The 14,044-nt window shown below is 42.1% G+C and overlaps 1 protein-coding gene across 2 annotated transcripts in view; it reads left to right on the top strand.

The window, feature by feature from the left end:
• The window catches only part of LOC133390871 (sucrase-isomaltase, intestinal-like), a 111,222-nt gene that overhangs the window by 83,542 nt on the left and 13,636 nt on the right, over positions 1-14,044 (top strand). For both annotated transcript variants that reach the window (XM_061640317.1, XM_061640316.1), the window contains exons 13-14: positions 1,799-1,947; positions 12,352-12,436. In XM_061640317.1, coding sequence (XP_061496301.1) covers positions 1,799-1,947; positions 12,352-12,436 — 234 coding nt within the window. The remainder of the gene's footprint in view (positions 1-1,798; positions 1,948-12,351; positions 12,437-14,044) is intronic.

Raw genomic sequence — 14,044 nt, 5'->3', positions numbered from 1 at the left:
TTATGCATATTGGAGCAAAAAATCTTAATTTCACATATACGCTCATGGGGTCTGAACTGGCGGTGACCGACCAGGAGAGAGACCTCGGGGTTGTAGTGGACAGCACGATGAAAATGTCGACCCAGTGTGCGGCAGCTGTGAAAAAAGGCAAATTCCATGCTAGCGATAATTAGGAAAGGTATTGAAAATAAAACAGCCGATATCATAATGCCGTTGTATAAATCTATGGTGCGGCCGCATTTGGAATACTGTGTACAGTTCTGGTTGCCTCATCTCAAAAAGGATATTCTAGAGTTGGAAAAGGTTCAGAAGAGGGCAACCAGAATGATCAAGGGGATGGAGCGACTCCCTTACGAGGAAAGGTTGCAGCATTTGGGGCTTTTTAGTTTAGAGAAAAGGCGGGTCAGAGGAGACATGATAGAAGTGTATAAAATTATGCATGGCATTGAGAAAGTGGATAGAGAAAAGTTCTTCTCCCTCTCTCATAATACTAGAACTCGTGGACATTCAAAGAAGCTGAATGTTGGAAGATTCAGGACAGACAAAAGGAAGTACTTCTTTACTCAGCACATAGTTAAACTATGGAATTTGCTCCCACAAGATGCAGTAATGGCCACCAGCTTGGATGGCTTTAAAAGAAGATTAGACAAATTCATGGAGGACAGGGCTATCAATGGCTACTAGCCATGATGGCTGTGCTCTGCCACCCTAGTCAGAGGCAGCATGCTTCTGAAAACCAGTTGCCGGAAGCCTCAGGAGGGGAGAGTGTTCTTGCACTCGGGTCCTGCTTGCGGGCTTCCCCCAGGCACCTGGTTGGCCACTGTGAGAACAGGATGCTGGACTAGATGGGCCACTGGCCTGATCCAGCAGGCTCTTCTTATGTTCTTATATTCTTATGAGTACTGCCACGATTGCGAAAATTGATTATTGACTCTACTAGTGTTAATAAGCAGTGTTGACAGAAATAAGGGGAACATTAAAATTATGGCTCCAAACCCCCCCCACCACCAGTTGATTCCAAGAATAGGATAATGTCTGTCAGTTGTCTAAGAAATCACCAGTCTAAAACATAAAATATAGAGGATAAGAGTTTTGCTTTCTTCACCAATGTCACTGAAAGGATGTGGACGCTTTTGCTTTCCCTGAACAATAAACATTTAAATAACATTTTAAAATGTATTTATTTGTAACATTCTTATCCCACGTTACTTTAAGTTATTCAGGGCAATATGGTTCCTGCTTACCTTAGATGGCGTTCAGATGACTACAACACACACTGAAAGGATGGGGGGCTGCAAAGAACAGCCATGCCCCCAGCAACATAGCATCTGAAGTATTGATGCATGTTTGTAGAGTCCCTTTATAAACTGGCCAAATGGATGATGGTCATGACTGTTATGTATGTTGGTAGTAGAGAGCCTCTTCATACATTGTTGCAAGGGGAGGCATCTGAACCCTCCTATTGTGAGGTGCATTGTACTGAGAAGTGATGATTTGTCCAAAGTTATCCAGTGAACTTCATGTCTTGGTAGGGACTTGAACTTAGATCTCCCTGATCTATATCACTGCAGCATACTGGTGATTTCCTTCTTTCGGGATCTTCATAACAACATATTTTATTGATCTGTTGCAATAGGATTGGTTAAAAGCCAGACAGTTTGTTGACTTAAAAAAGGAAATAGGTTGCCAAGCCCAAACTGGTATGTTCCCTAAGCTTTCAGAATAGGGTCACGGGGTAATATAAGAATGCATTAATATAAATAAATACGGATCAAACCAAATTTCTACCTTTTAACAGGAACAAGACCCTGCAGTGTTTGGGATTGAATTTGCCGCAATTGCACGATCAACACTGCAGATTAGATACTCCCTCTTGCCATATTTATACACCCTGTTCTATGAAGCTCATGCCTTTGGAAATACAGTGGCCCGAGGGTTAATGCATGAGTAAGTACCTGTTCTTTTTCCTCCCAGTCATGGTTTTTAATCAAAGATATGTTATTAGATATTTATTTTGTTGATTGTAATGATGAAGAAGAAGAAAGTGCTACGTGTTCTCTACAGGCACAGCAACAGCAGATTACAAGGGAAATATAATATTTACCAGGCATATTTTAAAAGTCAGGGGCTTTACAATTCAGAGTTCTTTGTTAATGGGAATTTGTGGGTGTCAACAATAAATTGTATAAGGGTCTCCAAATTCAGACAAAACAAAAGATAGCATTGCTCAGCTCCATCCAGGGCCTGATGGAAGGAATTAAAAATAATGATGGAAAGGCAAAAGGGCTGGTCCTTCCATGAGACAGAGTAATGTAGCTACCTTAGGTGGCAGATGCGGAAGCAGGTTAGGATAGTGGACATTGCTGTATGTGCCATCTATGTGGCCTATCCAATGCCCCCTAAGTTGGCCTGCTGTCCTCAGGTGCAGTGGAGAATGCTGTCCCATCACCAGTGTCAAAATAAGGTTCAATTGCCAATCTGGTTGACTTTTGTACATGGAATATGGGAAGGCACCATCTTGTCGTTCACCTCAGGCAGCAAAAAGTTTTAGGCCAGTCATTGGTAAGGTCCCCTTTGTACAAATAGTGGTCTGGAGACCTCTTGCAATGACATCTCTCATCCACAGGGTGACTACTATACCATACAGTGAGCCATTCATGCGCAGCAGCTTTTCATGCAAACCACTCCTTACCACATACTTTTCTCCTCAGTGCTCTAAACAGCCAACAAGAATATTTTGTAGTAGGGCATGGCAATGACCAATCTACACAGAGAGCCCAGTTCATGTCAGGTTTACATGCCTGCTTAGTATCACCAAAGTGGCTGGTTGCTGGAAACCAGAAATAGCCATGTGATGAGGTAATATGAACTAGCTGACTCTGGGAACAGATTTTGGTTACCGTTAAGAGCAGCAGATTTTGTTGGGAGACAACTTGTATTTTTCACCTCAGGTAGCAAAACGGTAAAGGCTTGCTCTTAGTAATGCTAGGTTTCCAGTCCTCTTCTAGGTGTGCATTTGTTATCTCCTAAAACAGAATACAATACCATGCAGATACGCCTAAGCAGATGCCAATGCTATGAGGTTAGCATGATAGTTTAAAGCATAATTCACTAATAGGCAAAAAACCGTACGGTTTAAGAATGTACCTATAGCCAACAGATATTTCTATCAAATTTTTAAAAGCAGGGAAATTGGGCATCTATAGTGAATGCACCAGGGGAGCAGGAGACCTGACCTCCTCTCTGAGATATTGTACTGCCCTACAAATTTGTCAAAATGCAAACACAATTTGGGTTGGTGTTTCATAGTCCAATCCACTTACTGTGTAGCTTGGAAGAATTTGGTAACATGTACCTCATATGGGCAGAGGGGATGCCCCTTTCCTTTCCTTTCCAAAAGGAAAACATTGTAAACAGTGTCATTCTTTTTCAGAGGGTTTCCCCCACCTTTTTATTCCTCAGGAGACACATGTAGCCTCCCACCCAAATTTAAACCAAAACTGTTCCTGGCCACATCCACACCAGTCATTTATTTCACTTTAGAAAGTCATGGCTTCTCTCAAAGAATCCTGGGGAGTGTAGATAGTGAAGGGTGCTGAGAGTTTGCTAGGAGATGCCCTGTTCCCCTCACAGAGCTTCAATCAGAGCAGCTGACTGTTAAACCTCTTTGGTCACTGGAGTTCTGTCAGAGGAATATGAGCCTCCTCTCAACAACCTTCACAAACTACACTTCCCAGGATTCTTTGGGGGAAGCCAGGGCAGTTTAAAGTGAAATAAAGGTCTGGTGTAGGTGTGACCCCCTGATTAGCAAAGCCCAGCAGCTGGTAGTCTGGCTTTTAGAACACTGGCAGTTGGTTCTTACCGAGTATGCCTGGCCTTATCATTGAGTTCAATGTTAAATTTCGTAAATTAATTAAAAATCAGCCAGGCATTTTTGCTTATCCTTTAAACTGCAGAAGATGAAAGTCAGAGTATGGGGCAAGGTCAGTAATAGGATTACAGGTACCCTGTGAACATGGCTGATTTTTAATTAATTTCAACAAATTATGAGAAATCTGACAGAAAAAAGTCCAAAAGGGTCTAGTTTCTCTCTCTCTCTTTACACTTTGAACTCTCGATTCTCTGTGACTGTTTTGTGTATCACCATGACAATTTAGAGGATTGTTAAGCAAGTGTTTCTGAGTTCAGTTTTGTAAGGTTTCGTTTTGAAATGAGCTTATGGGAAACATCAGAATGGCATGGGGATATTTTCAATTTAACATTGAGGAATGCGAAAAATCCATGCTAGAGTGGCTGTATAATTTGGGTGGTGGTGTTTTTTAAGTAATTCTTGACACAGAAATGCAGGCAGTCTGAATTTGATAGATTTCCTTTATATGTTAGATAATTTCTGTTTTATATTAGGACAATCTTGAAACTATTAAATATGTTCATTATGCTTACATTGAAGGCATATTTCAGTCACCTTTCCTTTTATTATTTAAATTACATAATAAATGTGTGCTTCTTATCTAACGGGGGAGGAAGAGAGAGGAATGACTTGTTTCTTTTCCATCAAGAGCAAAAAGTTAAAAAATGCTTGCAGCCAGGTTTCTCTCTGAAATTTGTTTTGCTATAGAACTAAATAGAGAAGGATGCCTGAAGGAAGCCCTGGAGCGCATCTACCCTTTGCACAGTGTGACCTCACAAAGTGTCAATTGCTTCAGAAAACTGAATAGGTTAGATACCTGTGGGTTTCTTTTCCTTTAGAAGTTTGGTAGCATTACCATCCCTTTTCAGAATCCTGTGTGCCCACACATATGACAGGCTGGTTTTAAGGTTGTTTGCAATTGCCGTAAAGGCCTATGCCACTCAGGTTGCTGCTGAGTCTGGTTTCATTTCTGGGTGCATGGCTGGAGGGTGAGGAAGAGATTATAATTCAAATCCAGAAGGAACTAGAAAACCATAAGGTTGGCTCCTGCTAATAAAACATTAGGCAGCCACTGATATACAGGAATGAAAACACAGAATCATAGCATGGGATATTTGGAAGGGGCCTGTAAGCCCATTGAGTCCAACCCCCTGCTCAATGCACGAATCCAAGTTAAAGTATACCTGACAGACGGCTCTCCAGCTGCCTCTTGAATGCCTCCATTGTTGGTGAGCCCACCACCTCCCTAGGTAATTAGTTCCATTATTGTACTGCTCTAACAGTTTTTCCTGATGTTCAGCCAAAATCTGACTTCCTGTAGCTTGAGCCCATTATTCCGTGTCCTGCATAATGGGATGATAAAGAAGAAGATCTGACCCCCCCCACTGTGTAGCAACCTTTCAAGTACTTGAAGATTGCTATCATATCTCCCCTCAGTCTTCTCTTCTCCAGGCTAAACATGCCCAGTACTTTCAGTCTCTCCTCATAGGGCTTTGTCTCCAGTCCCCTGATCATCCTTGTTGACCTCCTCTGAACCTGTTCCAGTTTGTCTGCATCCTTCATAAAGTGCAGTGTCCAGAACTGGACGCAGTACTCTATATGAGACTTAGCCAGTGCTGAATAGAGGGGAACTGGTACTTCACACAGTTTGGAAACTATACTTCTGTTAAATGTAAACATACTGCCTTCAAGTCGATTCCGACTTATGGTGACCCTATGAATAGGGTTTTCATGAGGCTGAGAGGCAGTGACTGGCCCAAGGTCACCCAGTGAGCTTCATGTGGGGATTTGAACCCTGGTCTCCCAGGTCGTAGTCCAACACCTTAACCACAGCACCACACTGGCTCTCTTCTGTTAATTCAGCCTAAAATAGCATTAGCCCTTTTTTGCAGCCACATCGTACTGTTGGCTCATATTCAGCTTTTGATCAACAACAATCGCAAGCTCCTTCTCGCATGTAGTATTGCTGAGCCAAGTATCCCCTATCTTATAATTGTGCATGTGGCTTCTTTTTCTTAGGTGTTGCACTTATCCTTATTGAATTTCATTCTGTTGTTTTCAGCCCAATGCTTCAGCCTATCCAATCCCTTCCAGGGTATTAGCTATCCCTCCCAATTTTGTATCATCTGCAAATCTGATAAGCATTCCCTTCACGTCCTCATCCAAGTCATTAATGAAAACATTGAAGAGTACTGGGCCCAGGACTGAGCCCTGCAGTACCCTGCTTGTTACCTCCCCCAGTTTGAGAAAGAACCATTGATAAGCACTCTTTGATTATGATTCTGTAACCAGCTGTGGATCCACCTGAGTTGTTCCATCCAGCCCACATTTAGCTAAGCTTGCTAATCAGAAAATCATGGGACACTTTGTCAAAAGCTTTCTTGAAGTTGAGATATATTATGTCCACAGCATTCCTACAGTCTACCAAAGAGGTTACCCAATCAAAAAATGAGATAGTCTGGCAGAATTTGTTCCTGAGAAATAATCACTGCATTGTTTTCAAGGTGAATAGCCTACTTTATCATCTTTCCCAGGGATTGATGTCAGGCTGACTAGTCTGTAGTTCCCAGTTCCTCCTTTTTGCCTTTTTTTGAAGATAGGGACAACATTAGTCAGCATTTCACCCATTATCCACAATTTCACAAAGATAACAGACAATGGTTCTTAGAGTTCTTCAGCCAGTTCCTTCAATACTCTAGGATGAAGTTGTTTGGGCCCTGGAGATTTGAACTTATCCAAAGTAATTGGGTATTCCTTGACCATTTGTCTATCAATTTCAAGCTGCAATCCTGCCCCTTCAAGTCACCCTAATGGATTACCTTTATTAGGAGGACAGGGGGAGTGTGACACTGTTATTCTTACTTGATCTCTCAGCAGCTTTTGATACCATTGACCATGGTATCCTTCTGGGGTGACTTGGTGAGATGGGTATTGGACGCACTGTTTTATAGTGGTTCTGATCCTATCTCCAAGGTTGTTCTCAGAGAATAGCATTGGGTGACTGTCTTTTGGCCCCCTGGCAGTTGTGCTGTGGGGTGCCGCAGGATACCATCTTGTCCCCCATGCTGTTTAACATCTATATGAAGCCCTTGGGAGCAGTCATCAGGAGATTTGGGGCAAAGTGTCAGCAGTATGCTGATGATACCCAGCTCTATTTCTCTGTAACATCTGAATCGGGACAGGCTGTGCAAGCTGTGGACCTCTGCCCAGATTTGGTGGTGGGCTGGATGAGGGCCAATAAACTGAGTCTGAATCCTAGCAAGACAGAGGCACTGTGGGTTGGTGGTTCCCGAGTTCGGATAATTGGTCAGTTGCCTGCTTTGGATGGGGTTGTACTCCCTCTGAAAGAGCAGTTCCATAGCCTTGGGGTGCTCCTGGATCCATCTTTGTCACTAGAAGCCCAGGTGACTTCAGTGGCTAGGAGTGCCTTTTACCAGCTTCGGATGGTAAGAAGCTGTGCCCATTTCTGGACCGGGATAGCCTGAGCACTGTTGTCCACGCACTGGTAACCTCCAGGCTGGAATACTGTAATGCTCCCTATGTGGGGCTGCCCTTGAGGTTGGTCCGGAAGCTGCAGCTGGTGCAAAATGCTGCGGCGAGACTGCTCATTGGGGCAGGGTATCGCCAACATGTCACCCCGCTGCTGAGAGAATTGCACTGGCTGCCCATTTGCTACTGGGCCAAGTTCAAGGTTCTAGTTTTAGTGTACAAAAGCCCTATACAGCTTGGGACCAGGATACCTGAAGGAAAATCTTATCCCTTATATACCCAGTCAATCACTGCACTCCTGCAGATACCATGTTATCAGGAAGTCCATTTTGCACAACATGGGAAACAGACCTTCAGTGTGGAGGCACCTACCCTGTGGAATTCCCTCCCCTTAAATATTGGACAGGTGCCATCTCTGTTATCTTTTTGGCGCCTATTTAAGACTTTCCTCTTTCAACAAGCCTTTTACGTTGAGACCTATCCCAGTCTGCGTCTGTGTTGGAATTGCTTTTTAATATGTTCTTAAACCTTATTTTTTGAAATATTTTTAATCTTAGATGTTTTAAAAGCTTTTTTTAAGTAACATTTTTGAATATGTTTTGTTTTAATGTGTTTTAAAGTTTGTTTTTATGATGTTTTAATGTTTTTGGTGCTTTTGTTTGCTGCCCTGGGCTCCTGCTTGGAGGAAGAGTAGGATCTAAATCAAATAATAATAATAATAATAATAATAATAATAATAATTCACGTTTGCCTAGAGGGTCATAGACCCACTTTTGGGAGAAGACTGAGCCAAGGTAGAAATTAAACATACTAATGAGAACAGTTTTCTAAATATCAATATAGAAGCCCCCTAATCCATATAAATGTTTTTACATAGGTGTTTATTTTCTTTTTGGAACCCAGGAAAGCTGACTTTTTATTGAATCAGACCATTTGCCACACAAATGTCCATATAGATTGGCAGTGACTCTCCATGGTCTCTGACAGCAGTCTTTCCCACCCTACCAGGAGATGTTAGGAACTGAATCTGGGACGTTGTGCATGCAAAGCATGCGTTCTACTGCTGAGCTATGGCCCATCCCCCTCTTAGAGAAGACTAGCAATATAATTACCCATATCATTGTACCTTTGGTTTCCATTGCACAAAAATTGGTAACCGGCAGGGATGTAGGTGGGGGTGAAAGCAAAACAAATGCCCCAGTCCAGTGACTCTAGTACAGGGGCTTCAAAGTGCACCTGGAGCGTTACACAGACAGGGGCTTCTCCATTGTTCATCACTGAGGACTGCTTTGTATGCAGATTCCCTCTGTGCCCATGGGGAATCTCCTGACATTAAAAAGAATGGTGTAGATCATGCTTATACTGTGTTCCATCTGTATATGGGAATCCCATTGATCTTTTTGTTGTGCCCAGAGGCATACTGTTCACATTCTACGTCTGGTAAGCTTATCCCTATTCTGTATAAATATATAAATTGAAATAACTTAAAATAAAAGATGATGGCATAATTAGTGGTCTGTGGGCAGATAAAAGCAATCACATTGTGCTGAGATGAACATTATTTTCTTTCCCAAAATTATGTTTAATACATTGAGAAAAATGGCTCCCTTTAGTGTGAAGAACTGTATTCTCTAAACTGCATTATCTCTAAAATTCTTAATCAAAAAAAGTTGTACTGACCATTGAATGGAGTTTTAAAATACAGTTTAAGATTGCACATGGAACAGTGCAACTTATTTTATTAATATTTATTATTGGCCCAGCACTTGTCAGTGTGTCAAGTGTTTTAGTCATTAAACATCTCTTGCACAAGACAATATTTTTAAGTTACTGAATGTTCAACATGCAGATATCAGACTGGAAGAGAGTTTTGTGAATATTGAAGGAAATAACTAAAACTAAGAAAAAAACCATAGGCTCTATGTAGTTGATTAGGAAGGATTAATATTATTTTGCTATATGAACTAAATATCAGAGACAGCTTAACTGAAAGGGAAACTAAGATATCATAATTGCACAATGAGGCAGTCAAACAGGCTTGAGAATATATTAAAGAGAAGGCTAGTCTTCTTCTGGGATCTCACTGGGCCTAACTACCAACTACAAACAACAGAAAGTAAAGTGAAATGAAGCTAAAATAACTGCTTTGCCCCTAAAGGGCCATGTCAAAATTATTAAACTGTGTAGGTATGGACCCCAATTTTCAAATGCCAACATGAAATTTATATCATAAATTGATATAACACAACATAAGAGTGCTAACAAGCTGAGTCTAATGAGCCAGAAAAAGTGGATGTTAGAGTCAAAACAGGGCTCGTTCACACAACAGTTTAATGTGAGATCGAGCCTCCCTGCATCCCTGTTTAATACTTAGCAATCACATGATGTTTCTTGGAAAGGGAAGGTGTGTTGCTACATTTCGCTTTAAATGTGAATCAAACCAACCCGCTAAAAATCTGAAAAGGGAAAAATCTGTGCTTAGCAACATTCCTTCCATGTACTCGCCTTACTCCGATGTTTCCTACTGGGGGGTTGGATTGTAACTTGCAGATACTCCCCTTTCTCCACCCACTAAACTCCCCAAGAATTCAATTTTGCTTCCGTTGCCTTAACCAGCCACTTACAGCCGCTCTAGCCTTCCTTTCCCTCCCTTTCTCCCTGTAAATGTTAACATAGGTTTGTGGATGTGTAAAAGGGCAAAGTTAATGCCCCCCCAAGTGTAAGCAAAATAAACGTCTGGGTTGTTTCAGGCTGGGAGGAAAAGTACACAACTTATAGTGCATGTGCTCACACACACAGAGAGAGATCTGTCTGCGTAGAGGGAGAGAACTAGATCTTCCCTTCCTCACGTTCCCCAATTTTTAGCTCCCCCTCCCATCCCCATCAGCTGTTGGACAGGAAAAGAGAGGCTTTGCCTGCTGCTGGATCAGCTTGCTTTCACTCACTCCCTCGGTTTTGTGTCAGTTTCACCCTTATTCTCTCTGGCTGCAGGGAAAGGCGTGCAATTGACAAGAAACAATGAAACTGCTCCAGTTAATGAAACAGAAACTCCTCTTGGTTGAGGGACATAGGAAGGTGGGGGGGAAGAGAGGGGGAGAGGGGGAGACGGGGAGGGGGGGAGTGGTAATGACTGGAGGGGTTGGGGGCTTACTTCTGAGGAGACATATTTTGGATTGCAGCCTTAGAAATAAAAAGAAAAAACCATGGAGAAAAATAACGTTTTTGAAAACACAGCCGGTGTGTATGTGTGAGTGTGCGTGCAGCAACATCCCTCTTCCTTACAGAAGTAGAAATGGCTGAGGGGGCAGTTTGAGGAAACAGGTGAGTTATGGGAGGGAGAGAGGGACCGGGTAGTCGTTTGAGGCTGCAGCCTGCACACGTATGCAGGGGAGTAAATCCCACTGGACACTGCGGTGTGAAAAAAGTTTTCCATGTCAATTGCACTGCACTGCCCCCCCACTTTCCCGGCTTTGAGGGAGCCCAGAGTGCATAACAACTAACAACTTTGATGGTCTATCTGTCGGGAGGAACCTCTCTATGGTTATCAGTGATGAGCCCTGAGTGGAGGGTAAGCCCTGTTGAGGCTTGCTTCTGAGTAAATAAGGACCGGGTAGTCACTTGAGGCTGCAGAAGGTGCACGCGCGCGCACGCACACACACACACACAATTGCATTTCATAAGTACTTTTAAAAGGGGGGTTCCCCCCCTCTCCCTGCTTCAGCATGCAATTGATGAGAAACAATGAAATAAAAAACCCCTCCCCTTCTCCATTAGCAATACTCTGGAGGGAGTAAACATGCAGATTTGGGGGTGGGGCCACAAGGAAACAGCGATACTAAACCTTTCAATAGGAACACCAACTATGTGAATGGAAACAGTGGATTAAAAGGTTGTGGAAAACGTGTGTGAACTTTGCAATTCTATCGCGATGGGAAAAGCTTCACATTCAATACAGATTTTAGCTTCAGTGTGAACCAGCTCACAGTTATCTCTCCCTCTCTCACTCCCTTTCTCTACCTCTCTGGGCCCATCCATACCTAACCGCAAAATCCGCGTTTTCCATATTTGGTTGGTGACTGCAAGATCCATAATGTCCTGTTTGTGGTCGGATTATTGTGAAAACCCAATGATAAGCATCTGTATGTGTTGGCTTTTTTGTTGTCTAAATTTCTTTAGCATTGACCACTCCCCTAAGTCCACCCCTTTTCAGTGATTGGTCCATAATGGTTGTTTGCTTTTCGTGTGCTTTTTTGGAAGAGTGCAGAAACATATATCTTTTTTTTAAATTCCCACTCATGCTCAGGTTTATGGATGTGCTATTGGGTGGGAAGGAGACAAGGGGCTTGGCATATGACAGAGGAACACCCATGGACCGCCTATTTCACGAAAGTCCACAGCATTGTGTCTGAGCGCATGGACACTAATACTAGTGATTATCAGTTTAGGAAAGCATATCGTTATTTTGGTGGTATTTCTAATGCAGATTTGTTAACATGAAAATCTGTACTCACTTAGAATGCCATATGGACGATGGTGAATTCATGACACAAAGGTATAACACTGCAGATTATACAGTTGTATGGACAGGCCCTCTGTTTATTTAAAAAGTTAAACATTGTGTCATGAGGAACACACGCATCATAAGTTATTTTTATCAGAGACAGCCATGAGACACAAGCTTTGAAAAGGCACATTTGACAAGTTCTATGTAGAATAGCAGCTCTCTGCTAGGGCATATATGTGGACAATTTGGAGCTGTATCTTTACATCTGAATTTACTGAGAATCATTCTTTCTAATACCAAAGTGGGTAGCTCCGTGCTAATCAGTAAGGCAAAAAAGTGGAACCTTTGCAAGCCAATGGAAACATTCTGCATACTCAGGAGAATCTTCGGATATACAGAACATGGGGTTTCCTCATATTGAGCAAATTATACCAATTTTTAATTCTAGGTTTACAGCTGATCCTGAGACCCATGGAATAGACACAGCTTTTCTTTGGGGATCTGCACTTATGATTGCTCCCGTTCTTCAAGAGGCAAGTACTCTGCTACTAGAAACACAATGATATTGGATGTGAAGATAGACCTATCATTCATAGTTTTCAAATGGATGCAGGAGGAACTTCCATTTGCTCATGCCCATTATGCTGGTGCATGATCACAGCTAATTATAAAAAGAGATTGAACCTCAGAGATAGTCCATTTTAAATCGATCCTAGTCAATTTTCAGACTAGATTGGCTCCAAGTAAAAATGAAGCAGTGAATACTGCTTTCATCCAGCTGCTTGCAAATTTTTCTCCAGCTCTTGCCTTCCTTTGGAGATATGTGTTTGTGTTTACAGTAAATCAAATTGCTAGGAATTAGCAAGAGGAGAAAAGAGACGGAAAAACACACCAAGTTGCAAAGCAGATTGAAATCTTTCAGTGTTAAAAAAAAAAACATTTAACATGCTGCTAGGCACTGAGAAAAGCTTCTTAACCATGATAAATACTGATTCATCCATCAGTTATTCTATGTATATAAATCTATTAGCTTAAGAGCACCACAGTATGTACAGAACACAGTAATGAACTCATTGTACTGGCACAACAGGGCGTGCACTTACTTCTTACCCTTGTATAGCAGGTCAAAAGACTGGATCATAAATCTGCATTGCTTAAAATGAAATGTCTAATTGTCAGGACTGGCAGTCTGGAGGAAAGCCAGTAAGCAGGAAGGTAGGATCAGGCAGTCTTCTGTGCCCACTCTGTGCTGAGCAATGAGTTGCTTAGACTGAGGAGCCATGCCAAAGTCATTAGGAGTACAAAGCTAGGCGGAACCCCATTGGTCCTCAGTGTCATATGAGTTATGGTAACTGTATTACTATTTCCCGACTATGGTGGTGAAGCACTTCCTCCTCCAGCAAGCAGCCACAGTAGCACAGGATATAAGGTGCATATTCTGGTCTTCCTGCCAGAATCTGTGACATCTTACACTAATTAACTCAAGCCATAGTTGTGATCATTGCAAAGTTAAAGTAAAACAAAGATTATGGTAATCACACTTACTGAGAAATAATGCTATTCAATTGAATGGACCTGTGCCTGCAGATGCACCACGGGGGAAGTAGCTTGAAATAGTGTCTAGATGGTTGTTTTGAAGTGGGAAAGGCATGAATTCACTTCCACACATTCCTATACTCTGCTGAATCCATCCTATGCTGGCCCCTGATCTCCCCCCCCATTTCCATTTTTGACCACACCAGAGTGAGCACAGAATCAGTGCAGGATCTGCCAACTGCATGGTGAAAGTTGGAGACTGATAGAATTGCAATCTAATTATGACCTTAGTTATTTTAGGTGTATTTGTGGCCTCTTTTTTGTTTATCATTTAATGGGGTAGGTTGTGTTAGACCTGCCTCTCTCTCTCTCTCTCTCTCTCTCTCTCTCTGTATGTGTGTATATATATATATATATATATATATATATATATATATATATATATATAGTGCTTTTTTGTGACAGTACTCACCAGTATGGAGTACCGGCACACCTTTTTGGCTGCCCGTGGCAACCATTGAGTGCTGGCTAGGGATGGAGGAGAAATTTGACTTAGTTAGCATCTAAAGCCAAATCTATCAAATTTGCACTTTCCAAAAAAATGT

The sequence above is a fragment of the Rhineura floridana genome, chromosome 8, assembly GCF_030035675.1.
Source record: "Rhineura floridana isolate rRhiFlo1 chromosome 8, rRhiFlo1.hap2, whole genome shotgun sequence".
NCBI classification, from domain to species: domain Eukaryota; kingdom Metazoa; phylum Chordata; class Lepidosauria; order Squamata; family Rhineuridae; genus Rhineura; species Rhineura floridana.
The sequence above is the reverse complement of the archived record's forward strand: the minus strand, read 5'-3'. Positions and strand labels throughout refer to the sequence as shown.